At 57.7% G+C, this 25,066-nt stretch overlaps 1 protein-coding gene and 1 non-coding gene across 5 annotated transcripts in view; one reads left to right on the forward strand and one right to left on the reverse strand.

The window, feature by feature from the left end:
• Nucleotides 1-867: 867 nt before the first annotated feature.
• Nucleotides 868-16,398, forward strand: LOC102410605. 4 transcript variants are annotated; one of them, XR_006546862.2, is made up of 7 exons: nucleotides 868-884; nucleotides 2,854-2,997; nucleotides 4,447-4,553; nucleotides 12,006-12,066; nucleotides 12,704-12,844; nucleotides 13,638-13,688; nucleotides 15,735-16,398. It is a non-coding gene; the product is annotated as an uncharacterized LOC102410605 (transcript). The 4 variants fall into 4 exon arrangements; XR_006546860.2 differs by lacking the exon at nucleotides 868-884 and adding an exon at nucleotides 963-1,256; XR_003105091.3 differs by lacking the exon at nucleotides 868-884 and adding an exon at nucleotides 1,430-1,452.
• Nucleotides 16,399-18,277: 1,879 nt separating this feature from the next.
• DYNC1H1 (dynein cytoplasmic 1 heavy chain 1) overlaps nucleotides 18,278-25,066 on the reverse strand; it is a 61,457-nt gene continuing 54,668 nt past the window's right edge. Inside the window, exons 64-78 of the mRNA XM_025270957.3 lie at nucleotides 24,819-24,894; nucleotides 24,003-24,163; nucleotides 23,767-23,878; nucleotides 23,610-23,670; nucleotides 23,397-23,520; nucleotides 23,191-23,304; nucleotides 22,470-22,640; nucleotides 22,172-22,389; nucleotides 21,974-22,077; nucleotides 20,470-20,681; nucleotides 19,948-20,101; nucleotides 19,406-19,548; nucleotides 19,153-19,321; nucleotides 18,834-18,961; nucleotides 18,278-18,660 (exon numbers count right to left, since the gene is read on the reverse strand). Coding sequence (XP_025126742.3) covers nucleotides 18,532-18,660; nucleotides 18,834-18,961; nucleotides 19,153-19,321; nucleotides 19,406-19,548; nucleotides 19,948-20,101; nucleotides 20,470-20,681; nucleotides 21,974-22,077; nucleotides 22,172-22,389; nucleotides 22,470-22,640; nucleotides 23,191-23,304; nucleotides 23,397-23,520; nucleotides 23,610-23,670; nucleotides 23,767-23,878; nucleotides 24,003-24,163; nucleotides 24,819-24,894 — 2,076 coding nt within the window. The 3' untranslated portion in view covers nucleotides 18,278-18,531. The remainder of the gene's footprint in view (nucleotides 18,661-18,833; nucleotides 18,962-19,152; nucleotides 19,322-19,405; nucleotides 19,549-19,947; nucleotides 20,102-20,469; nucleotides 20,682-21,973; nucleotides 22,078-22,171; nucleotides 22,390-22,469; nucleotides 22,641-23,190; nucleotides 23,305-23,396; nucleotides 23,521-23,609; nucleotides 23,671-23,766; nucleotides 23,879-24,002; nucleotides 24,164-24,818; nucleotides 24,895-25,066) is intronic.

The following is a 25,066-nucleotide window of genomic DNA, read 5'->3' on the forward strand; positions in this document are numbered from 1 at the left end:
CCTACTGCACAATTGCACTCATTTCACATGTTAGCAAGGTAATGCTCAAAATCCTTCAAGTCAGGCTTCAGCAGTACATGAACCAAGAACTTCCAGATATACAACCTGGATTTAGAAAAGGCAGAGGAACCAGAGATCAAATTGCCAAGATCCTTTGAATCATCAAAAAAGCAAAGGAATTCCAGAAAAACTCTATTTCTGCTTCATTGACTGCACTAAAGCCTTTGTGTGGATCACAACAAACTAAAAAATTCTTGAAGAGATGTGAACACCAGACCACCTTACCTGTCTCCTGAGAAACCTGTATGCAGGTCAAAAAGCAACAGGTAGAACCGGACACGGAACAATGGGCTGGTTCAAAATTGGGGAAGGAGTACATCAAGGCTGTATATTGTCATCCTGCTTACTTAACTTATACACAGAGTACATCATGTGAAATGCCAGGGCGGATGAATCACAAGCTGGAATCAAAATTTCCAGGAGAAATATCAACAACTTCAGATATGCAGATGATACCACTCTAATGGCAGATAGCGAAGGCCAGGGAAACCTGGTGTGTGCTGCACTCCATGCGGTCAGAAAGTCGGACAGGACTTAGCAACTGAACAATGAGCACATGGGGGTGCTTAAGACTGAAAGTTCCTTGGCTCCAGTCTAGTGAACCAGGTAGAAATCAGTAGGCAGCTTCCATACAGGCTGGTCTGGCTTGCTGTGGGTGAGAGTGCAGAGAAATGGCTCTTAACCAAGACTTTTAGGTCAAGGAAGGTTTCCTGGAGGAGGTACCAAACTAAGAGGAAGAGGATAAAAAGTCAGGCGTCGGCAAGGAGAGGGAAGCCTTTCCAGCAGAAGTCAGAGCCCTGGGCGGTTGGGAGGGAGGGATCTCGGTAAGTTCCCGCATCTGGAAGGAGAGGTGGGGGCAGGCGCGGTTTTTAGGTCTGGATGCCGCCGGCAGGGAACGTGGGGTTACGGTTTGAGGGTCATCCCCTAGCACCGGGGAGTCACTCAAGGTTTTGCGGCAACATTGTGTCCGCGAGTGTAGCCGGGATGGGGGAGCCTAGCGCAGCGGGTTCACACGAGCTTCGCAAAGGGGCCGCGAGGTCGAACCGCCGGAGCGCTGGGGGCGCGGGCGGGTGGAGAGCCGCAGGATGCGTTGTCATGGAGATGCCTGTGACGTCACACCGGTCGGGCCGCAAGACCTTCCTTCTCGACCCAGTGGATGGTCACACTGGGAACAAAATGGACCTGCCATTCAGAAGGTAGGCCTTCAGTGACAGTGCTGTGCCCTGCGACCCCAGCTGCTCTGAATAAACAGCACCCCGGCCCCGGCCTCGCCTGAGCAAGGGTCCCCCCGGCCCCGACTTGAGTAAACAACCCGCCCCCTCGGAGTCACTCTTAAGAGCCAGTTCCTCGCTGCTCCTGGAGGCCGCACGGGACGCTGCGGATCTCGGGCAGGTGGGCGCAGGTGTGCAGGTGGGCGCAGGTGGGCGGCCACAGGCGCCTCCAGGCGCTCCCGCCCCGCACGGGGCGCCTTTCCCCGCACCTGCCGCCCGCGCAGGGGGGCCATTAAAGCCGCGCCAGCCTCGTTAGGTCGCGGCGGGGCCTCAAGAGGCCCCAGCGGCCAGGAGGGGCCCGAGACAGCAGAGCTCAGGCCCTACGTGGGCTCCCTGCCCCGTGAGGGGAGGACCACCAGCCCCGGGGAGGAGGTGGGCCCTGCCTGGTGGGAGTGAAGAGACCTTCCCCTGGTGGTGGGGTCCCCTGACTCCGGGGCCTGAAGAAACCCCACAGTGAGAGTGGGCGGCTCCTCACCCTGCCCAGCCAGCACTTTGGGCGCATCTCGGGTATGAGGAGGGAGGATGGTTCCTCCTCCCCGGGACTGGGGTCCCTGCCTCGGAGAGAGCCCCTTTCTTTCCCCCTTAAGGAGAAATATCTGTTGAAGTGAAGCAATGTGAAAGTCGCTCATGTCCCACTCTTTGTGATCCCATGGAGTAGGGATCCCATGGACTGTAGTCCATGGAATTCTCCAGGCCAGAATACTGGAGTGGGTGGCCTTTCCCTTCTCCAGGGGATCTTCCCGACCCAGGGATCGGACCCAGGTCTCCCGCATTGCGGGTGGATTCTTTACCAGCCAAGCCACAAGGGAAGCCCAAGAATACTGGAGTGGGTAGCCTTTCCCTTCTTCAGCGGATCTTCCGGACCCAGGAATTGAACCCGGGTCTCCTGCCTTGAAGGCGGATCCTTTTCCAACTGAGCTGTTCTGTCCTCCCCCAGCCCCCCTGCCCAGGGCTGGTGCGGGCTGAGGCACTGCCACCTCCTCAGGCGTGGAGTGAGGGGTTGTGAAGGGGCACCGGCAGCTCCTTGCCAAGGTGGGGCGGCCTGGGCCAGCTCTGAGCAGGTGCGAGTGGGAGGGCAACCTTGGGCTGACCCCACTCCTTCCTGGGACCTCTAGCAGCCTGGAGATTCCCCTGCCCCAAACCCACAGGAGAATTCTAAGAATTCAGGAATTTACCTGAAGCAGGAGACCTGGGTTCCATCCCGGGGTTAGGAAAGTCTGATGGAGGAAGAAATGGCAACCCACTGTAGTACTCTTGCCTGGGAAGTCCCATGAATAGAGGAGCCTGGCGGGCTACAATCCATGGGGTTCGCCAAGACTGACTATACAACATGACTTAGTGACTAAACAACAACAAAATTAATGTCTGCATGTAAAACTGCATTTATTTAATAAATAAAATATTATTCTAACCTGTAGTTTTCCCCAGACAAACTGATTTATAATAAGAAAACCTCAGATGGTCTCTGGCTTTTCTGTGGGTTCCTTCAGCCTGAACGGGAATTCTTTTATTTTGGGTGCAGAACTGGGTGACCTTGATGGATTCTGAGAGGAGCCTGGGAGCTCTGGAGAGGCCGACCTACACACACAAGTTACCATGAGATGTGGCCGCCTCTGAAACTGCATCTCCCTTTACAGCTTGGTCAACATTGTCTTGAAGTGGAGTTGTAAGTTTTGATCTGTTTTTCAGACAGGAGATTGCAAAATGAAAAAAAAAAACCCACTGTCATTTTTAAAAACTATATCTCAGAATAATTGTACCCAAAAATGTCTGGTCAAAATAATACCAAGTATGGTATGAAGCGGGGTTCATCTTAAAAGTTAAAGCTGGAGGGCTTCCCTGGTGGCCCAGTGGTAAAGAACCCGCCTGTCAATGCAGGAGACACAGGTTCAGTCCCTGCTCTGGGAAGATTCCACATGCTGCTAAACAACTGAGCCCCTGAGCTACAACTACTGGGCCTTTGCTCTAGAGTCCGGAAGCTGCAACTACCGAAGCCCGAACACCCTAGAACCCGCTTCACAAGAGAAGCCAGTTCAATGAGAAGCCCGTGTACCGCAGCTAGAGAGCAGCCTCTGCTCGCTGCAACTAGAGAAAAGCCTGAGCAGCAATGAAGACCCAGCACACCCATAAATAAATAAATAAATAAATATGTATTTAAACAGTTAACACTAGAGGGAAAAAAACAGAAGAAACCTTCCCTGTAGTTTGTGCATGAAAATACAGGTCTTACTGTCCCTGCCTCTTCCCAAGAACCTGACCTAATATACTAGGCAGAACGTAATTCTTCGGAGTGTGCATTTTTCCTTTCTTTTCTTTTAAGCCATGGGATCAAACCCATGCCTCCTGTAGTGGAAGCGAGGAGTCTGAACCAGTGGACTGCCAGGGAAGTCCCCGAGGGTTCCAGGAGGTACAGGGGATAATGTTCCGCCTTCTGGCCTCCCGTTAGCTTATTACACTTCAATAGTATTTCCTGAGCACCTGCTCTGGTGCAGTGGATGGGAGCTGAGCTTGTGAAGGTGTCCTTGGAAGATGTACACATCCAGGATTGTTTCTTGTCTGTGTGTGTGTGTGTGTGTGTGTGTGCAGGAGTTTATCTTTGGAAATTTGACCTTCAAAGACTTCTTGCTCTCTCAGGTTCCCAGTCCAGGAAAGGTGCTCAGATATTCAAAGCTTGACCCAGATCTTGGTTTCACGTGGGCAGAGACATAAAGACCCAGCACCCTGTGGAACGACAGACTGTTTCCATGATGCCTTAGAAACCACTTTAGGGGGAAGAGGAGCTTGGGAAATCTTTCAGGGCAAATTTTATTGCAAGGAAAAGATGCCTGCTTTGAACTGCTGGTTAGTTTTTGAATATTGTTAAGGGAGAGCTTTTTGAGTGTGTTTTTCCTTTCAAGCAGAAACGCGAAATTGAGTAAAGCACGGAGGCCAAGTTAGAGATGCCCTGTTCTGCCTCCCAGACCCCTTCATTCCCAGCGTGCCTCATCCGTGGGGCCCCCTGCTGGGGGCGAGGAGGGTCACGATGTCTTCTCCCCTTCTTGGCGGATCTTGAGAGTAGACTTGCTGAGCTCCTCTTTGGCCAAGGACCACTTTGCCTCTCTGTTCTCTTCTTCAGACCAGCATCGCTCCCTCCCAACTCCTCTGCTCTCAGAAGCCGGCCCTCTGGACTTCGCCTCCGCCTTCTCTCTGCAGCCTCTGCTCCTGGTTGCTCCTGGACTCCAGGTAGGAACCTTCACAGGGGCTCCAGTTCGGAGGCTGGCCTGTTCCCCAGGGCGCTCCTCCCAGCGTAGGGGGCCAGGGCAGGTCCAGGCAGGGAGGAGAAGGGAGCCAGCTAACCTGGGCTGCAGAGAGGAGGCCACTCCAGTCTCTTTGGACTGTTTGGGAAGGCCCCCTTTCCCTCTTTCTGCCTTGTTAACAGGCATTTAAAAAATTATGTCTGTGCTGGGGCTTCATTGCTTCGCATGGGTTTTCTCTAGTTTTGCTGAGCAGGGGCTGCTCTTGAGTTGTGGCCCGTGGGCACTCATTGCCATGGGTGACTTGTGGAGCAGAGGCTCCGGTGCACGCGGGCTTTAGTCGTTATGGCATGATGGCTTAGTTGCTCCGAGGCATGTGGGATCGTATTTCCCATGTGTCCCCTGCATTGAACACGTGTCCCCCACATTGGCATTCAGATTCTTTACCACTGGACCACAAGGGACATATCAGCAGGCATTTTCTTTAAAATTGAAGTATAGTTGATTTATGGGCTTTGCAGGTGGTGCTAGTGGTAAAGAACCTGCCTGCCAATGCAGGAGACATAAGAAACCTGGGTTCAATCCCTGGGCTGGGAAGAGCCCCTGGAGGAGGGCATGGCAACCCACTCCAGTATTCTTGCCTGGAGAATCCCCACGGACAGAGGAGTCTGGCAGGCTACAGTCCCTGAGGTTGTAAAGAGTCGGACAGGACTGAAGTGACTGAACATGAAGGCCTATCTTATATTTCTTGGGGGTTCTCAGCCCCTTTGCTGGATCTCCAGGTTGGGAAACCTGTTGTCGGCCCTAGAGCTTGCAAAAGTGCAAGAACTTCTTTGGCATAATTAATCTCCCATTTGTGGGTGGTCTGCCCTGCGGCTCTATGGTGGGGCTAATGGCGACCTCCTCCTCTGAGAGGACTCATGCGACACACCATGCGTCCCAGGGGTGCTGCAGCCAGAGCCCCTGCCCCCGCGGCAGACCGCTGCCAACCTGTGCCTCCACAGGAGGCGCCCAGACACTCACAGGCAGGTCTGGCTCAGTCTCTTGTGGGGTCACTGCTCCTGTCCCTGGGTCCGGCGCACACAAGGGTTTTGCTTTCGGCCTCTAAGTGTCTCTGGTGGGTATGAAGTTTGATTCTAAACACGATTTTGCCCCTCCTACCATCTTGAAAAACATCTACTTCTGCTTCATTGACTATGTCAAAGCCTTTGACTGTGTGGATCACAGCAAACTATGGAAAATTCTTCAAGAGATGGGAATACCAGACCGCCTTACCTGCCTCCTGAGAAACCTGTATGTAGATCAAGAAGAAACAGAACTGGATATGGAACAGCAGACTGGTTCCAAGTTGGGAAAGGAGTATGTAAAGGCTGTATGTTGTCACCTTGCTTATATAACTTATATGCAGAGTACATCATGTGAAATGCCAGGCTGGGTGAATCACAAACTGGAAAGAAGATTTCCAGGAGAAATATCAACAACCTTAGATATGCAGATGATACCACTCTAATGACAGAAAGTGAAGAAGAACTAAAGAGCCTCTTTATGAGGGTGAAAGAGGAGAGTGAAAAAGCCAACTTGAAACTCAACATTCAGAAAACTAAGATCATGGCATCCAGTCCCGTCACTCCATGGCAAATATAAGGGGAAAAAGTGGAAGCAGTGACAAATTTTAGTTTCTTGGGCTCCAAAATCACTGCAGACGGTGACTGCAGCCATGAAATTAAAAGACGCTTGCTCCTTGGAAGAAAAGCTATGACCAACCTAGACAGCATATTAAAAAGCAGAGATATTACTTTGCCAACAAAGGTCCGTCTAGTCAAAGCTATGGTTTTTCCAGTGGTCATGTATGGATGTGAGAGTTGGACTGTGAAGAAAGCTGAGCACCGAAGAATAGATGCTTTTGAACTGTGGTGTTGAAGACTCTTGAGAGTCCCTTCATCTGCAAGGAGATCAAACCAGTCCTAAAAGAAATCAGTCCTGAATATTCATTGGAAGGATGGTTACTGAAGCTGAAACTCCAATACTTTGACCACCTGATTCGAAGAACTGACTCCTTGGAAAACACCCTGATGCTGGGAAAGATTGAAGGTGGGAGGAGAAGGGGACGACAGAGGATGAGATGGTTGGATGGCATCACTGACGTGACGGACATGAGTTTGCACACGCTCCGGGGAGAGGGTGATGGACAGGGAGGCCCGGTGTGCTGCAGTCTATGGGATCGCAAAGGGGACACGACTGAACAGCAACAATATTTGTTACATCCAAAACTCCTCATGTGTCCCCCCCTCTTCCCCTTTGGTAACCACAGTTTGCTTTCTGTATCTTCTGAGTCTCTGGGTCTGTTTGTGTTTTGTATGTGAGTTGGGAGAGGCAACTCTGTTTTTTATTGGCCTGCTATGTGGTTTGTGCGACCTTGGTTCCCCAACCAAGGATCGAAGCTGGGCCCTGGCAGCGCTGGTGCCAAGCCCTAAGCACTGGGCTGCCAGGGCCCCAAGGAGCAGCTCCTTCAGACATCTGAAGTCCTGCAGCCAGACTGGTAGCAGGCCTGGGTTTGGGGCCCAGGAAGTCTGGTCCCAGGCCCAGCAACTCTTCAGCTTCCAGGAGAATCTTTTTGGTTCCTGGCTTAGGGGTCCAGGAAGATGGTGGAGCCCCTGTAGGTTCAGTGGAGACGGGAAAGGAGGGGCATGTCTTGGAGGGAGAGCCTTTGGTTTGGGACACCCTAGGTGAGAGGCCTCTGTGAAGCATACAGGTGTGGTTTACCCCGGGAACACTCGCTGAGCACTGGCCAGGCTTGGGGGACACAGCAGCAAAAAGCCCGGGCGAGTGTGAGCTGGTTGGAGGGACTGCAGAGCCTGGAGACAGGCAAGGAGGGTACAGAGAAGGTTAGAGATGAGGACCAGGAGACGCGCAGCCTGTGTGTGAGCCAGAGAACCGACAGTGAAGGCGGGGAAGATTAACACACAGGAGGTGAGGCGTCTCTATCAAGAACTGATGCTTTGGAACTGCAGGAGACTCTTGAGAGCCCCTTGGAAGCAAGGAGATCCAACCACTCCATCCTAAAGGAAATTAACTCTGAATATTCACTGGAAGGATGGATGCTGAAGCTGAAGCTCCAGTACTTTGGCCCCCCGATGGGAAGAGTTGACTCACTGGGGAAAACCTTCATGCTGGGAAAGATTGAGGGCAGAAAGGGAAGAGGGCAACAGAGGATGAGATGGTTAGATAGCATCACCAACTCAATGGACATGAGTCTGAGAAAAGTCTGGGGGATAATAGAGGACAGAGGAGCCTGGTGTGCTGCCATCCAAGGGGTCGGACAGGACTTAGCACCTGAATAACACGGGAGATGGTGAAGGACAGGGAAGCTTGTCATACTGCAGTCGCAAAGAGTGGGGCATGACTGAGTGACTGAATAAGACAGGATAGAAGGGAGGGGCCCGCCAGGTGCAGGTTAGGGTTAGGAGGCTGAGCCCTGGGGGTGGGAGGGACCCGGTGGGCGCTACAGGAGAGCTGGGGGAGGGCTGGGTGCAGGGGCAGGGCTTGGCCTTCCTCTGTAGCAGGGCATTGCTCTGGGCTGAGGACTGGGCAGGGCTAGGTGAGGGGTGGGGTGGGGGTGGTGGTGAGGGGCCCGGAGGGGCTTGGGGGTTGGGTAGGCCAGTGAGGAGATGCAGAGAATGACTGGGTCAGGGAAGGGGGGCAGTGGCTGAATTCTGGGCTCATGGGAAGCACAATCTGTGTGGTTGGTCACTGAATGTGGGGCTTGGGAGAAAGGGGTCGTCATATGATGGGAAGGTTGTAGCTTCACCGAGCTAGGAGGACCCCAGTGGGGCCAGTCTGGGGAAAGATCAGCTATTTGATCTTGGCTGAGTCAATATGGAAGAACCTATTAGGGACCCTAGAGCAGGTGGGCGGTGGGGCCCGGAGGAGTGGTGCTGGCGATGGATGGTGCGGGGAGTGGCCTGTGGGTGCGGCCTATGTGTGTGAGCACAGGTGTGTGTGTGTGTGTGTGCAGGGGTGTGTGTCTGTGTGCATGTAACCATGTGCAGACACAGGTGTGTGTAGCGGGCAGATGTTGGGTGGGCAGGGACTCACAGCACTTGCATTGGCAATTGTGTGGCTGGCTCTCAGGACAGAGGGTCACTTCTAACTCTTCCTCGGAAGTGTCTGGAGAGAAAGCCCTTGAACATCTCCCGGAGGGGGGCCACCCGGAGTTGTCAGCTGGGTTAGGTTGTGGTCTCTCGGCAGAGGCACCGAACTGTTGGGGCAGGAAGAGGGGAGGGTGGCTGCAGAGAGGCTCAAGGAGAGCTGCTCGGTGGCTGCAATGGGCCTGGGATCCTGGGGCAGAGCCCCCTTCCGGGCAGAGCAGGGAGGGCGGGGTGGGGAGTGGGGCTGGGGCCTGCCAGAGGCCCACTTTGACCTTGACTCGGAAGAAGGATCCAGAAGGAGTGGCCAGGAAGGACTGCAGGGTCTGTGTAACCCTGTGGCTTCAATAATAATAGGTTTGGTTTCAAAGAATTCTCCAGAAGAAGGGTCTAGAACGAGTGGCCAGGAAGGACTGCAGGGTCTGTGTAACCCTGTGGCTTCAATAATAATAGGTTTGGTTTCAAAGAATTCTCCAGTAGATCTGCATGATAAGGGCTTTTTAGTGTAACCTGTGAGGGTGTGCGGGGAGGGGGAGGGGGAGGGGAGAATCCTGGGGCGTTGGGAATTTGTATCTTTGCTCTGCTGGAGAAGCTGCTGGGCCAGCGAGTGGGGCGCTGGCCCTGAGACCGTGGGGTCCTGGACATCCCCTTAGGATATCCCCCTGGTGACATATAGTGTGTGTGTGTGTGCGTGTGGTGACATATAGTGTGTGTGTGTGTGTCTGTGTAGGGGAACAGAGCCCAGCCAGTAGGAGCAGCTACTATGTGAGGAGGATCATTCCAACCATTCTGGGGAGGGGGCAGAGATTTCCAGGAACTGGGCCACCGCCCACTTTTTGGCCTTTGATGGTCTGCGCTGGAACGGTCCTGGCATCTCTGGGTGTGCCGTCTAGCTTGAGCGCGCACTAAGGATCAAGGTTGTTGAATCGTCTGCTGTCTTGACTCTCTTTGACTCTCTTTGACTCTTATCAGCTTCCGTTAAGCCCTCAGACAATGTCACTCTTCCAAAGGTTGTGCTCTGCCCCCTCCCTCCTGTTTCACTTTGGCCTAGAGAGCTCGTCTAACTCTTTCTGACCTCTGGACTGTAGCCCGCCAGGCTCCTCTGTCCGTGAGATTCTCCAGACAAGGATACTGGAGTGGGTTTCCCTCTCCTTCTCCAGGGGATCTTCCCAACTCAGGGATCGAACTCACATCTCTTATGTCTCCTTCATTGACAGGCAGGTTCTTTACCCCCCAGTGCCACCTGGGAAGCCCATAGAGAGTCCTAACTAACTCACAGCGTGTATTCTCTTGGAAATCAAAATTAATTTGGGTTGGTCCTGTTAGAGGGACACAGGAGCCAACTAAAGTTCCAGCCAAAGTCAGGACAAAATAAATGATGTAGTCTTTATTACAACCCAAGTATAGATGCTGGGAAAGATTGAAGGTGGGAGGAGAAGGGGACGACAGAGGATGAGATGGTTGGATGGCATCACTGACTCGATGGACATGAGTTTGAGCAAGCTCCAGGAGTTGGTGATGGACAGGGAAGCCTGGCGTGCTGCAGTCCATGGGGTTGCAAAGAGTCGGACACACATGAGCAACTGAACTGACTGACTGAAGTACAAAGTCTCAATCCTCTTGAGAGTCCCTTGGATAGTGAGGAGATGAAACCACTTAGTCCTAAAGGAAATCAACCGTGAATATTCACTGGAAGGACTGATGCTGAAGCTGAGGCTCCAATACTTTAGCCACCTGATTCGAATAGCTGACTCACTGGAAAAGACCCTGATGCTGGGAAAGATTGAGGGCAGGTGGAGAAGGGGACGACAGAGGATGAGATGGTTGGATGGCATCACCGACTCAATGGACACGAGTTTGAGCAAACTCTGGGAGATGGTGAAGGACGGAGAAGCTGGGCCTGATGAGGTCTGTGGGGTTGCCAAGAGCTGGACGCAACTGAAGGACAACAAATATAGAATTAAATGAGTGCATGCTGATATGAATCAATGATTGAACAAATCAATCGTTGTTGTTCAGTCCCTCAGTCGTGTCCGACTCTTTGCGACCCCATGGACGGCAGCACGCAGAACTTCCCTGTCCTTCACCATCTCCTGCAGTTTTGCTCAGACTCGTGTCCATTGAGTGGGTGATGCCAAACAATGAACAAATCAACAGGTGGGAGAAAAACCACCCCAGCTGAGAAATTTAGGCAGCTGCTTCCCTCCGAGGGCACCGGCCTAACCCTCCGAGAGTGAGCGGGTGCTCCACAGAGGGCCCTCTTTCCAAAGAGGGCAGGACGGAGGGGGCGGTGAGACCAGGTCCCTGTCCGGGGGAAGCCTGCGGGGCACGGCCTCAGCCCAGCGATGGGACAGGCCAGGGTGACGGCGCCTCCCGTGACGCCCTCAACAGGAGAAGGCGCCTCACGTCAGGTGGTCCTCCCGCTCCCAGGACCCCATGTGTGCATGGGAGAGCAGGGGCAGATCCCAGCTGAGGGACAGCCCACCAGGACAGTCAGGGTCATCAACGGCAGGAGCGTCCGAGACACTCACGGCCAAGAGGAGGCTCAGGAGACATTAACTAAATGTGATAGGGTGTCCTGGGTGGGATCCTGGGACAGAAAAATGACTTTGGGGGACAACTAATGATATCCGAATTTCTGGACTTAATATGAAAAAGAAAAAAGGGATTTTTGGATTTTACCGGGAGCCTTTCTAGCCTTTAAAATGCGAATGCAGGGACTTCCTTCCTGGTAGCACAGAGGTTAGGAATCTGCCTGCCAGGGCAGGGGACACAGGTTCCATCCCTGGTCTGGGAGGATTCCACGTGCCGAGGGGGCAGCTGAGCCCGTGTGTTGCAGCTACTGAAGCCTGTGTGCCCCAGAGCCCGAGCTCCGCAACGAGAAGCCGCCGCGAGCAGCCCGTGCGTGACCCCTGCTTGTCACAACTAGAGAAAGCCCTCGTGTAGCAACAAAGAAGACCAAGCACAGCCAAAAAATAAAAAAACAATGAGGGGCTTCCCTGTCTGTACTTCTGTTGCAGGGGGGCCCAGTTCGATCCCTGATTGGGGAACCAAGATCCCACAGGCCATGTGGCATGGCCAAAAAATAAACTGATAAAAATAAATTTAAGTAAGCATCTTTAAAAAAATAAATAAAATGCTAATGCATATGGTGCTTTAGGGTCTGATTTGTAGCTTTTCCTGCTTCTGCCTCAGAACTGGTATTCCCGGGAGTCTGGTGTGGGGCCCCTGCGTTGGCCATGCGGGGCACATGGGTGGCGGGTGGTGTGTGTTTGTAACAGAGGTGTTTCCTGCAGGGCCCAGCGCGCCGACCCCCGGGATTCTGGAGGGAAGCAAGTGACATGAACCAGCACAGAGGTGTGTAGTCTCTCGTCTCAGTAAGTCGCGCCATCATCTGTCTTGTTTTCAGTGGATGTTTTCTCTGTTCTTCTTGGGCTGCATGGTTTTTAAAAAACTGTCAAATGTTTTTGATGACCTAGTGCTTCTGGGGGAGGGGGCGGGAGGGCGTGCTCTCCGGGTTTGTCACCTTGGGCGAGTCCGTCCACAATCGGGGCTTATTTTTCTCATCTGTTAAGAACAAACCAAAGCGGGGAGGGCACAGGGGCTGAGTGTGTGACCCCCTCCCTGCTCCAACCTGGAACGTTCAGTGTCAAGGACGTTTGTCCTTGCCCGTGAGCTTCTACACGACTGGGTGTCCGGGTGCGAAGGGGCTTTCCCCTCACCAAGGTGCTGTTTGCACACGGCCCTCCCAGGCCACCAGCTGCCTGTGGGTTTCCTTTTAGTTAAAAAACCTGAAAACTCCCTGGGTTTGTTCTGCTGAGCTATCACTCACAGTCACCCCTTTGGGCAAAGAGTTCTGACTTGTGACATCTGCATCAGCCCAGTGGAGACCAACGGCTCCGGGGCCCCAGAAAGTTCCCTCCACGCCCCTGTGGTCAGCCCGCCCCCACCCCTCGCAACCACTGAGCTGTGCCTTGTCCCCGATGCTCTGCAGTTAAGTGAAAGGTCCACCCCCGGCCCCCGAGCCATGGCTGGTCTGCGGAACGGCCATCGCAGCTGCATCCGGGCCGCATTCACGGCCAGCACCAGGGCTGGCTTCCAGAAGAGGCGGAGAAACAGGCTCCATCGCCTCAAGGTACCCGTCCCCTCTTGGCGAGGCAGGGACGCGGTGGGGAGGGCGGAGGGGGCTGGAGGCCAGGGCAGACTCGGACCCACCCCGGAGAGAGCAGGAGCCCTTGCCAGGACCCCACCCCCTTCTTGGAATTAGTCTTCTCTGTGGTTCTTGGCATCACCTTCTCAGGTTTTTTCTCTTTCCCTGCCAACTAGCAATGTTCAAATTCCTGTCCTTTGAGAGTCTGTCTTTTGATGAAGAACAAGAGTTGCTTTTCCTGGTAGCCTGGTGTTAGAGGGGAAGGTTCTGGAATATGGGATGCCAGCCCTGGGTTCTTCCCAGGGACCCTGAGCAAGGCCTGGCCCCTGTGTGAGCCTTGGCTTCTGCGTCTGCAAAGGGAGGGTTTGGTGTGGATGACCTAGAACCTTCCACCGTCTTCTGGCTTTGGGTCCAGCACAGGTGCCCGGTGCTGTGTAGCTGGGAGGCCCTTCCCGGGGCTTCCCGGGCGATGGTGGGCTGCCAAGCCTGTGTCCTGGCCACATTCCTGGCTCTGCTTTCCCCTCTTGAGTGGCCCAGGTTTTCATCTTAAGTCCTACAAACACACTCTTGAAGGGGGGTCCCTGCCTGTGCTCAGCTTCCTGGGAGCGGGCTCTCCTTGTCACCACCCACCGCCGGCTACCGTCCACGAATGTGGGCAGGGCAGTGAGCCCCTGGATCCTTGCCCTTGAATACGAATCTGCTGTCCGCCCTCCCTCTTTTTTTTTTTTTTTTTTGGGACCCTCCCTCTTAGGCTGACCCAAACCCCTTGTTTTTCTAGGCCAGTCACAAGAAGAATCATCTGGACTTTGTTGAAGGCATCTGGAGAGAGGTACGTCCCTGAACAAGGCAGCCAGCAGCCGCTCCTGTCTCTGGGGACGGTTGGGCCCCCAAGCCCAAGTTCCCAGAGGCCAGGCCGAGGGCAGCATTGCAGACCTTCCTCGGGAGGCGGTCGCAGGCCTGCTCCGTGACCTCTGCCCTGCCCAGCAGCGTGGCTACAGTTTAGAGAAAGCTCTGTGACATTACCTTGATTGTTCGCTCCTCTTTCCAGTTTTTTAAGTAAGAACAAAAGGCTTCATGTAGTTTGCCTGGAAGATAGATTGAGGAGACCATGGGTTTGCAATTAGTCAATCTCAGAATGAATCTCAGGCAAATTAAATTCACTCTCAGGGATCACGCAGGTGTAGGTAACCCTGGCCTCTTGGTGGTTTACGACGCCAGGTGCCCCTGGAGAGCAGGGCGTGCTGCTAAGTCCGTCTACCCAAAACCAGAGACTGGAGGGCCTGGCCAGGCGTTTCTTGGTTTGCCAGGACAGATTCTGTGGGCTTATCGCAACGTGAGGCCCTCACGGCACCCCCAACCCCACACCCAGGGACACTCACTGCCCTGCTGGGGGTGGGGTCACAAGAGTGAGTGTCTGCTTTGTGAATTCCAGCGACTCTGCCCAGTTTCTGGCCCTGCAATGGTTACGGTTGCCAGTAGATTACGGTGTTTACGTTCATTTCTCCTTCTGGAGTAAATGAATGTCAGCTGTCCAAAGACCCAAGTGAGCTTTCTTGGGGGTTGTCACCACCCAAGGGAAAGGGCCCCGGGGGGGCCCCTGCTGACTGGGGCCTGGGGTCCCTCTGTGCAGAGGCCACGGGTCAGCGGGGAGGGAGGTGCTCACAGGTCGAGTTGTGTGGGTTGCGGGTCCTCACAGCTGGAGCCTGTCTGGAAGGGTCGTCCCTGGTCTTGAGCACCTGGGCTTTCTCTAGAGACCTTTCCAGCCAGAGCCCCGGGGCAGGAGTAAAAGAAAGAGTAAGAAACAGGAACTTTCAGTCCCTAGGTGGTGTGGAGGGTCCAGAAAGCTCTGCCGCCACCGTTGGCTGTGGTGGTAGAGGTTGGGGGAGGCGTTTGGCTGCTCTGGGGTGTCGCCTGCCCCTGATGGGCCCGTGGCCGGCCTTCAAGAACCCCCCGGGGCACCTTGGACACAGTGACTGTTCTAGAGGCTCATTTCCACCTCCTTCGGCGCCTTGGGTGGCCTGTGTGTTGGGGGGCTGTCGAGGCTCCACGGCCCGCTTGTGCAGGCCGGTCAGGGGCCTGGGGCGGCCCGAGCGAGGCCCTCACCGGGGTCAGAGCAGGAAAATGAGTTCAGACTGAGGTGGTGGGCAGGGGCTGCCAGCGCGGGAAGGGGGGCTTTAAACGATGGGGCTCGGGCTGAGACACCCGCCCAGTGGGGCACCCTCGGGCTTTTAGGAGGCTCTGGGATATTTATCAAATGCATTAAAAAATATTTAGTTATGTGGCTGCCCTGGTCTTAGCTGCGGCATGCGGGATCTTTATGGTGGTGTGTGAACGCTTATGTGGCACACGGGATCTAGTTCCCCGACCAGGGATTGAACCTGGGCCCCCTGCATTGGAAGCATAGAGTCTTAGCCACTGGACCACCTGGGAAGTCCTTATCAAATGCATTTAAAAAATAATTTAAAACGTGTTTTGGCCTGTGCTGGGTCTTCGTTGCCACACACACGCCCTCTCCAGGTGTGGGGAGCGGGGCCGACTCTGGTTGCGGTGCGTGGGCTTCTCACTGCGGCGGCTTCTCCTGTTGCAGAGCCTGGGCCGCAGGGCTCTGGGGCTTCCGCACTGGTTTTGCGGCTCCTCAACGTGTGGATCTTCCCAGACCAGGGATCAAACCCATGTCTCTTGCCTTGGCAATTGGATTCTTGACCAACTGAGCCCCCAGAGAAGCCCTTATCAAAGGCATTTTTGAAGATTTATTTGCAGGGCAGATCGTGCAAAATTTGCCAAGGTCCATGACGGAAGAAATTACTTATGCGTGTAAGGCGTGTGTTCTCCTTGATTCCCCTGCTCGCCGGCTCAGAAACCCTTCTGTCATCAGCTTTTAGATCCTTACGACGCTGACTGGGAAGACACCCGTGGTCACACCTCCTGTCATTTCAACGGCTGCTCCTTGGGTGCTTCGAACTGTGATGGGCCTCTGCACACGCTCAAGTCCAGGGGTCCAGGGGACGTGAGCTTAGAAGACCCCCTCTTGGCGAACCTTCCAGTCCTGGTCCTGACGGCCACAGGCTGGGCCCCTGCAGCCCCGGAGGCCAGCGACGTGGACATGCAACCTGCGGAGGCCGGTGGCCTGGAGGCGCGGGGTCGGATGGCCCGGCTGCCTGGGCTCCCAGAGGACTCGGGGATGATGGAGGAAGACCGGGGATCCCCCGAGGCTGGCAGACCCCAGGGCAGGGCCAGAGGGTCACGGCCGCCCCCTAGACTCGGGACTGAGAGGGACAGGGGGCCCAAGCTTGCCCTCTCCAAGAGGAAACTGGAACTTTTACTTGCAGAGCCGGAGAAGAGTAAGCGAAAGAAGCAGTGTGTGGCCTAGATCAGGTGAGCGGGGCGACAGGTGACATGGGCCAGGGCCTCAGAGGCGAGGACAGCGTTGATGAGCATAGCAAAAGAGCTTCCATGAAGCATGTGGCTCCTTTTGTGTCTTCTTGTTCAAACAATGGAAATGTATCATGAAGTTTCAGGAGCTGATGGTCTGCGGATGATGCGCGTGTTACTCGTTTATGTTGTAAATAACGCCTCTGGGCCCCACCACTGTGCTAAGATGGTTTCCAGCTCAGGAAAGGCCCCACCTCCCCAGCCTGAGTCGCAGAGAATTCCCTTAAGTAAATATGTATGTATTTTTAAACCTTGACTCAGAGGCTGGGGCCCGTGGCCCTCTAGCCCACCTCGGTCCTGGCTGTGACTCATTCCCCCAGAGCTCCTCACACGCGGCCGAGGAATCGGCTCCCGGGGTCGCTGAGAACAGCTGGAACGTGGTGGGTGCTCAGTTGGGGTGGAGGCAAGGCCGAAGGAGGGATTCTCCCAGCAGCCCTGGGGCCGGCCCTGGCCTCGGATGCCTCCCTCTGCTCCGCCCCACCCGCTTCTCCCGTTGCGTCTCCCCTCGGGGACAGGGTCTGCTGAGCGCGGTGTCTTGCGATCAGGGCCCCAGTGGGGTGACACCTGGGTGTGGAGGTGCTTTCCTGTTTTTCATGCAGCCTTTCAAGACCTTCCTGGCAGGGAGGATCAGTCACCCTCGCTGTGTTTGCTGCCCAGGGACACACGGTTCCAATAAAGGGAAGTCCACTGAGGCGAGGCACGTGGTCTCATCCCTCCTGGCCGGGGTGGACCCCCGAGGCTTCTCCAGGGCACTGGGTGGGCAGGGGTGCCCAGGAGGTGCTGTCTGCCCTCCCCCAGGTCCCCTCTGGGCCCCCTTTCTGCCAGCTCTGCCTACTGTCCAGCCTGACCCCGCAAAGGCAGGTGAGGAGTGATCTAAGTGGGGTCCCCTTGGACTCCCTAGACTGAGCTCACGTCAGGGTGAGGCTGGGAGGCAGCAAGTAGGGGTCCCAGGCACTCCTGGTGGGGTCCACATGGACCCCCGGCGGGGAGCTCGGTCCTGGGCCTGCGGTGCCCTACATCCACCCCCAGGACACTCGGGCACCAGGGTCTGGCGGCTGCAGCGGCCCCTCCTCCCCAGCCAGGCCTCTGGGGCATTGAAGACGGCGGTCCTCCTCCTGCACCGGGAATCCCTGCCCGGCACCAACGGGCCTCTGTGCTCGGGACCTACTGTAAACGGGGTGGGCACGGGAGGGTCAGGCTTTCTGGGGGCTCTCCTCGGTGTTAGCAGCTTCCGGGCGAGAGACGGCGGCACTGCTGAACGCTCTGGGTGACGAGAGTGAGTAAGTGAAGTCTCTCAGTCATGTCCGACTCTTTGTGACCCCATGGACTGTAGCCTACCAGGCTCCTCTGTCCATGGGATTTTCCAGGCAATAGTACTGGAGTGGATTGCCATTTCCTTCTCCAGAGGATCTTCCCGGGTCTCCCGCATTGTAGACAGACGCTTTACCGTCTGAGCCACCAAAAGCCGTATTTGTTGGCTTAGAGGAAAGCATTCAAAGTGGGCCCCCATTTTCAGTCAAACACAGCTCTGGATGGCGCTCAGCCCCCCAAGGGACCCCACAGGGCACGTCCTGGAGCCAGGTGGGCGCAGCTCTGGCTCTACGGTCCGTCCGCTGTCTGGGGGTGGGGGGCAAGGTTAGATAGGGGGTGCTGTGGGGCCCCAGGCTGTCCCTCTGGAGCCGAGCTTGCTTCCCACCAGGACGAGCAGGTCTTTATTGCAGGGCTGGTGCCATGCCCGGCCAGTCACCCAGCCACCAGGAGCTCTCGAGGCTCCGGATGCACCAGGAACCCATTCCACAGGAGGCCGCACCTGGCACCCCAGGACCGTGGGGACGGAGACCCCGGAGGCCGCGGGCTCCCTGCGGAGGGGCCATGGCTGGGCCCCGGAGGTGCACGTCACGGGTCTGGGGCGGGCCAGCCAGGCTGCCGGAGTCATGCGAGCTCCCGGGTGTCCCCCGGAGCCAGAGATGAGACGAGAGGCCGGAGCCGAGTCATGCTTAGTGTTTTATTTCATAAAACAAGCCCCGCCTCGGCCCTCAGCACCGCAGCCCTGGGTCCCTCCCAGCTCCACCTCCCAACCGTCCGGCTTCTTTCCACATCCTGCAGCTTCCAGCCTCGCACCAGCGACGTTCCCTTGACAAGTCCATATACTTTAAACAGTGAACCTTCCATAGGCTTTCATAATGAATAAACGTTAAATATTAATTACTGTTACACAAAGGGGACTAGAAAAGGCAGCCTCACTCGGTGCAGAGGACGGCCACGCCGCGCTCGTAGAAGCTGCGCGGGTCCTCCTTGGTGGCGATTTCGAAGTCGACCGTGAAGATGAGGTCGGCGCGGGTGAAGTTCAGGTAGACAGGCAGGGTCACCTGGGAGAAGGCGGGGTGCTGGTTGTGCGAGGGGAGGCAGCCCCGGGGGTGGGGGCCCACCCGAGAAGGGAGCGATGCGAGTCCCCCTGGGGGGGGCACGGCGGGGACACAGCCCTAGTGCCCAGGGGGCGCCCACGGAGTTGCCTGATCACGGAGTAGGGAGGGGTGCTCACCACGTTCGCCTTCCTCTCTGCGTTTGTCTGCTTGACCCAGCGCAGCTGCGTCAGGGGGAGGACGGTGGAGATGGCGCTGGAGAGCGACAGCTTGTTGTTGCCGCACGTGGCCCCTTGGAGCTTCAGGCCTGTGGGGGTGGGGGGGGGCGGTCAGGAGCCCGGGGGGGCTCTGTTGCGTGGGCACGGCCTGGGGGCACTAACCAGGCACGGCCATGCGGGCACCACTAGCGGGCAGCCCGTAAGGGGCGGTGGCTGAGTCGCAGGCTGGGGACGGGGCAGGGGGGCCTGAGGGAAGCTGGGCGGGAGCACCCCTGCTCACCGGTGACCCCGAAGCTGCAGGCGTCCAGCGTGGCACTCTGGGAGGTGGTGACGTTCACCTCCAGGCAGAGCTCCTCCAGGGACCAGCTGTTGGCCTGGGCCACGTACTGCCGGGTGGCGGTGATGTAGGCCTCGGGCACGAACAGGCCGCCCAGGCACACGTGGATGTTCTGGAGGAGAGAGCTGCGGGTGAGGGCCGGCCCCACCCAGGGACCCCGCCCAGGCCCGCAGGGGCCTTGGAGAGCCGCCCGCACCTTCAGCTCCTTGGCGCCCCCGGAGGCGGCCGCCTGAGAGATGCTCTGCAGCTGCTTGACCCGCTCGCTGAAGTCCGAGACCCACTGGATGACGGTCATGCCGGCGGGCACCGTGTAGTGCGACCAGCTCCGGGGCAGGATCCCTACAGGGAGGGCCGCCCGCGTCAGCGCCCACAGCCCCTCTGCCGAGCGCTGGCGGGCCCCCCGCGTGGGCTCCGCGGCCTCCCTTGGCCGCTGCACCCCCGCGCCTGCTCCACACCCAGTGCGCGTGACCCCCGGGGGAGTGAGGGGGGAGCACGACCGCCCCGAGAAACCACAGCTGCAGACACCCCCCCTCAGATGGTGCGGCCAGGTGAGACGCCTGGGGCCCGGCCCTGCCCTCCCTCGGTCCTAGAACTCGGGACCACGGAAGGTGAGGCAAGGTCCTGGCAGATGCTCCGTGAGGCAGCAGGAACCAGGTCCTGCAAGTGTGGGCCCAGCGGGGGGGTTGGGGTGGGCACCGAGCTGCCCTCCGGAGCTCCCAGGAGCCCCCAGCTGCCCACCTTTCACCAGCTCGTTGATGAGCGTGCGGAGGTAGTTGGTCTGCTTCTTCCTGCCCTCGCACACCTGCACCACGTCAGCAAGGTCCTGGCGCACGTCCTGGAGCAACTTGGCACCCATTTTCACTTCTCTCTCGAAGAATCGGAACAGAGGATCCTACGGTCGTAGGAAGAGACAGAAGGCTGGAGTGGAGCGGGGAGGGGGATTGGAGAAGAGGAAGGAAACCGGCAGTAACTCGGCCTCAGGGAGCCCTGGGTTTGTAGCATTGCCGGAACTTGACTTGAACTAGACCCAGTGTGAAGCTGTGGGCGCTTGGCCACAGCAGCTCCGGACCACCCTGTGAAGGCGGGGAAGCACCCCTGTGTCCCGGAGGGTCACTGACCTCCACTCTCAGGCGTTCCAGGCCGAGCCCTCCGGCTTGGCCCAGGCGCACACCTGCCCTGAGACAGCACTCACCTCGACCGGCCCAGCCCCACCCGGGAGGACCGCCCCGAGCCCCCAGACACGAGGCGGGGTGCCGCCACCTTGATGTTCTCCACCGTGCGCTTGAGGTGGCTGAGTGTCTGCGGGATGAGGTGCAGCCAGTTGGAGGCGGTGGTGTGCAGCGTCCGCATCCAGGCGGGGCGCCCGTCGGACGAGGAGTCAGGCCGCGCCTTCTTCTCCGTCTCCGCGTAGGCCAGGTCGTCCTCGTCCTCCAGCATCTGCATCTTCAGCATCTTGCTGATCATGTCCACACCTGGGCGGGGGCAGGGGCGCGGGGGGGACAGGCTGAGCGCGGAGGCCTCCCTGCGCGTCTACCCGGGGGCACTGCACCCCGTGAGGTGCCCTGGGGGCACCTGTTCCTACGGCACCGAGGGCAGGCTGGCCGGGGAGAAGGCCCAACACCACGGGTGGAGTCACGACCGCTGGGGCTGCACGGGAGGCTGTGCGCAGACACCAGAGATGGCTCCAAGACTCACGTGTCCACTGTCATCGGGGAGCAGGTGGCCTCCTGAGTGCCCCGGGCTCGGCCTGTGCCCAGGGTCCTGGCCCCAAAGAGCGCTCCCTCCGAGTCCAGCGCTGAGCTGTTCCCTGGCCAGGCCCCTGGGGCTCAAACCTCACGGCCTCCAGGTAGGACACACGACCTTGGGCACCCTTAGCCCAGGGCCCTCCTGCACGGGCCTGGGGGCAAGCTTCTCTGCAGAGCTCCGGCTTTAAGGTCAGACTGGGGCTCAGACACCTTCGCTGCGGTGCTGAGGGGACCCCGAGGCTACTCCCGGCAGGCGGCACCGGAGTCGGCACCCTGCATGCTCTCAGCGCGCTTCCGCACAGGAGGGCGCCCACCCAGGCCCCCGCCTCAGACCCTCCTCTGCGTCCCAACTAAATCGAGACTCAACCGCAGACAGCCTGACCTCCCTCCTGGTCACCGTGGGGCCCACTGCCTCGACCCCACAGCGAGAGGCTTGAGTCAAGGTGGTCCTCAGGCTGGAGGCGGGCCCCACAGCTAGGGGTCCTCATTACAGAGCTGAATCGAGGGCCTGTGCTGTTCCCCAGCTGTGTGGCTTCGGGCACGTCAGTCTTCTCCAGTAAAGAGAAGCCTGGGTCAGAGCAGTTCTCACACCTGAGTGTCCCAGCACACCTAGTTCGGATGCCCGGGGAAGGGTGGGGCCTGAGGACCTGCATCTCTAAAGCTGCAGTCCGTCTGAGGCTGTTGGTCTAGGGACCACACTTTGAGAACCACTGCATTAAATGATCTCTTGACTAGTCTTAAGTTCTAATAAAAATACCTTCTAGAAAAAGACTAACAATTCTGAGACGTCACTTAATGCCAGGAACTTAAAAGAAATTGAACAGGAGGAAAGACGACATCACTTCTGAACCCAAAACAGAAATCTAAGTGCCATCTCCAGACCCCATGTACTAGCTCCCGAGCCTGTAACCCAGAACGGAGGCTGCAGAACACACACCGCCTGGGCCGAGGGTTTCCCTGCCTCCCCGGGGCTGGTTGGAGGAGGAGTGCCCGGCCGGCCAGCGGGCGGGGGTACCCACCCTGCGTGGTGAGGAGAACCTTCTCGGCGTTGTTGGGCAGGCCCAGCCAGGAGGGCGTCTGCGTGTCAGGCAGCAGCTCCACCCACTGCACGAACTCCTCTCGCCTGGAACAGCAGCAAGCCGGTTAACACGTTACCGTGGCTGGAGGCGCCCGTGCCCCGGGCCCTGCCCCGTGGTGGTGGTGGGGAGGGCACGCACCTGATGCCGTCTGGCATCTGGATGTCCTTGTGCCCGTCAACCTTGCAGGCCAGCTTGAACTCACTGTCGAAACTCCGGGTGGTGAACAGGCGCTCCAGGAAGGTGTTGAGCAGACGCTGGTCGAACTCGTTGTCCACCCGGCCGCCATAGATGGACTGGGCCATCAGGGTCTTGAGCGCGGACCAGGGAATCTTGTCTGGCGAGATGTTCTGTCTCCCCTGCGGGAGGAGAGGCAGGTCACGGCTGGGGCGGAGGCGGCGGCCTCACGGGCCCCTCCCACGGCGCGGCCCGTGCTTGCCTTGGCTGTGTCGTCCAGCCACGTGTCCACCGTGTCGCAGGCCGAGCGCAGGTCAGACTCCCCGAACTCATACTTCTTCGACCAGCCCAGGGGTGCGTATCGTAAGCGCTCCTGGATGACGGCGTGGAACCAGGCCAGCAGGAAGTACAAGCGAGCACGCTCGTTGGGAGACTAGGTGGGAAGTTAGCAAGTACAGGGTCACCAGGACGTAGGCCCGTTCTAACTAAGAAGACAGTCCAGGGCTTGCTGCATCAAGGTCTTAAAAAGTGCTCTCTGCACGCACGCACACTGGGAGCACCCTGACCTCAGTCACTAATGCGAACGGTGTTGCCAGGCAAAAACCACACCAAGTTTTCTATTAATAAAGATGTGTTCCTGATTACACTGCTAAGCTAAATGATACAGCCAACAGGAAAGTACACAGAAGACAAGATTCTATGGCAGAAAGGGTGGATTATGGCCCAAAATAAAAGAGGACTTAAGAAACACAAAATTGATAGATAATTCTATTTTTTTAATGCCATGTCGTGTGGTATGTGGGATTTTAGCTCTCTGAGCAGGGACTGGGCCCAGGTCCCCTGCAGGAGAAGTGCAGATGCTTAGCCACTGGGCCTCCAGGGAAGTCCTGTGATGCAAAATTCCTGCCACGACCCCCTCCTCCCGCCCACAAGCCCTGGCCTCAGCTTGGCGCACCCCAGCCCGACAGCTCGGCGGCACTCACCTTGCATATCCGAGACACGGGGATGCTGCTGAAGGTCCTCAGCATGTTGGCCTTCACGCCCGGGGGCGGCTCGAACACAAAGATGCGGCCCGCTCGGAGCAGGTTCACGGGCACCTGAGGGGCACACGGGGCCCGCCGCCCGTGAGTGCTCGGCTCTGCTGCCCCACCCCTGCCCGGTGCCAGGCCAGTGCCCTCGGTCCCCGCACCTTGGGGTTGATCTCCATGGTGAGGAAGAGCCTGAAGCAGGCATGCGGCTGCAGCGAGTGCAGCTTCTTCTCCAGCTGCATCAGCCAGCCCGGGGCCAGGTGGACGTTCTTCAGCATCACCCACCTGTGGGCAGGGAGAAGGCCGCAGCCTCACGTCTCTGGCCGGAATCCTTGGGGACTCGGGCCTCATGAAGCAAAACCAAAGCAGCCTACCTGCCCGACTTCACAGCTGTGTTTATTGCCTTGTCTGCCTGGTTAAAGCCTTCTGTGGAGCCTGGTAACAGACAGCTGAAGGGTCAGCAGGCGGACTTGGACTCTAGCGCCCCCCCACCGTGAAGTCCTGGGGAGGGGACAGACCGACTGCCCTTACCGATAGCGATGGACGTGATCTGCGTGTTCTGCTCGGCGGCAAGGTCCTCCACATGCCCGCTGGCGTCATACCCGGGCACAGAGCACATCAGGACAGGCGTGTTCGGCTTGACCTGCAGGCCGGGGAGTCGGGCTTTGGTGAGGGGGAGGCCTGCCAACAGTGTGCCTGTCGTGGGGCAGGGCCCTTTGGGGGCTCATGCAGACGGGCAGCTCAGCGCCCGCGGGGCCGGCGCGCACCTCTGTGTCCACGATGTGGGTCAGGTCGAGTGGCTGCTCCATGATGGACATGAAGGACTCCCCGAGGTTGGTGGACACAAACATGTGCGCCATGGCCAGCATGCGGTCGGGGCGGAAGGCCTGGATCAGGAGCAGGCGGTGGATGGCCTGCCCGATGGGAGCTGGAACGAGGCCGGGAGGAGGGTCGGCGACAGCACAGGCCTGAGACGGCCCCCCGGCTGGCCCTGCCACGGGCCCCTGCCCCACAAACGGTGTCAACACTCCGCTCAAACAACGCCGCAGAGATCAGGACACCCCTTGTCCTCTCTGCCTGCGAATCGCCAGCACCCCACCTCACCACAGCACCCTCTGGGCACAGCTGTGACAAGACCTCCGCCCAGGGCCCTCCGTGGGTGACGGGTGGCTACTGACTCTGAATGACCACGTGGAGCCTGCTCAGGAAGGACCCCGAAGAGCCCGAGAGACCCAGCAGCCACCGCCAACCTGTGTCCATGCTGAACCCCGCCCCCCACAGCCCCTCCCGGGGCCCGGCTGGCCCAGAGCCTCATACTCAGAAACAGCCCTCTTCTCCTAATGCCTAACCCCGGGCAGGGACCTTCTGGCTATTCCTCTCAGTCTTTCAGAAAGAGTTGTAACAGGAACTGAAAATTTTTTGCTTTCCCACGTCCAAGCCACCCCCGCAGGTTCTAACACTGAGATGCGAATCTCAGGAATCAGTGACTTTCTGTCCCCGGCCCGTCCCTGAGTTCAGACAGCAAAGTGCATTCCTCGCCCAGGTTCAGAACGGCCACAACGAGGCAGGCCCCAAGGGCTTACTTGCAGGGTTCTCCTCGCTCCAGAGGTATGGCACGGTCTGCTCGGGGGAGCTGCTGTCCAGCCAGATGCCGAATTGCTATGGGGACAACAGAGGACGCGTCACCGTGGGCTCTGCCCACCTCTGGGTAGAACGGTTGGACTGACGTGTCAGACATTTGATGGGAGAGAACACAACACGACCTTCTGGGCTTTATAGGACAGGTGACTCCCTGGGAGGAGGCCGGCTCCCGCTGGGGACGCTCACAGGA

Source organism: Bubalus bubalis, chromosome 20 (genome assembly GCF_019923935.1).
Source record: "Bubalus bubalis isolate 160015118507 breed Murrah chromosome 20, NDDB_SH_1, whole genome shotgun sequence".
Lineage (NCBI taxonomy): Eukaryota > Metazoa > Chordata > Mammalia > Artiodactyla > Bovidae > Bubalus > Bubalus bubalis.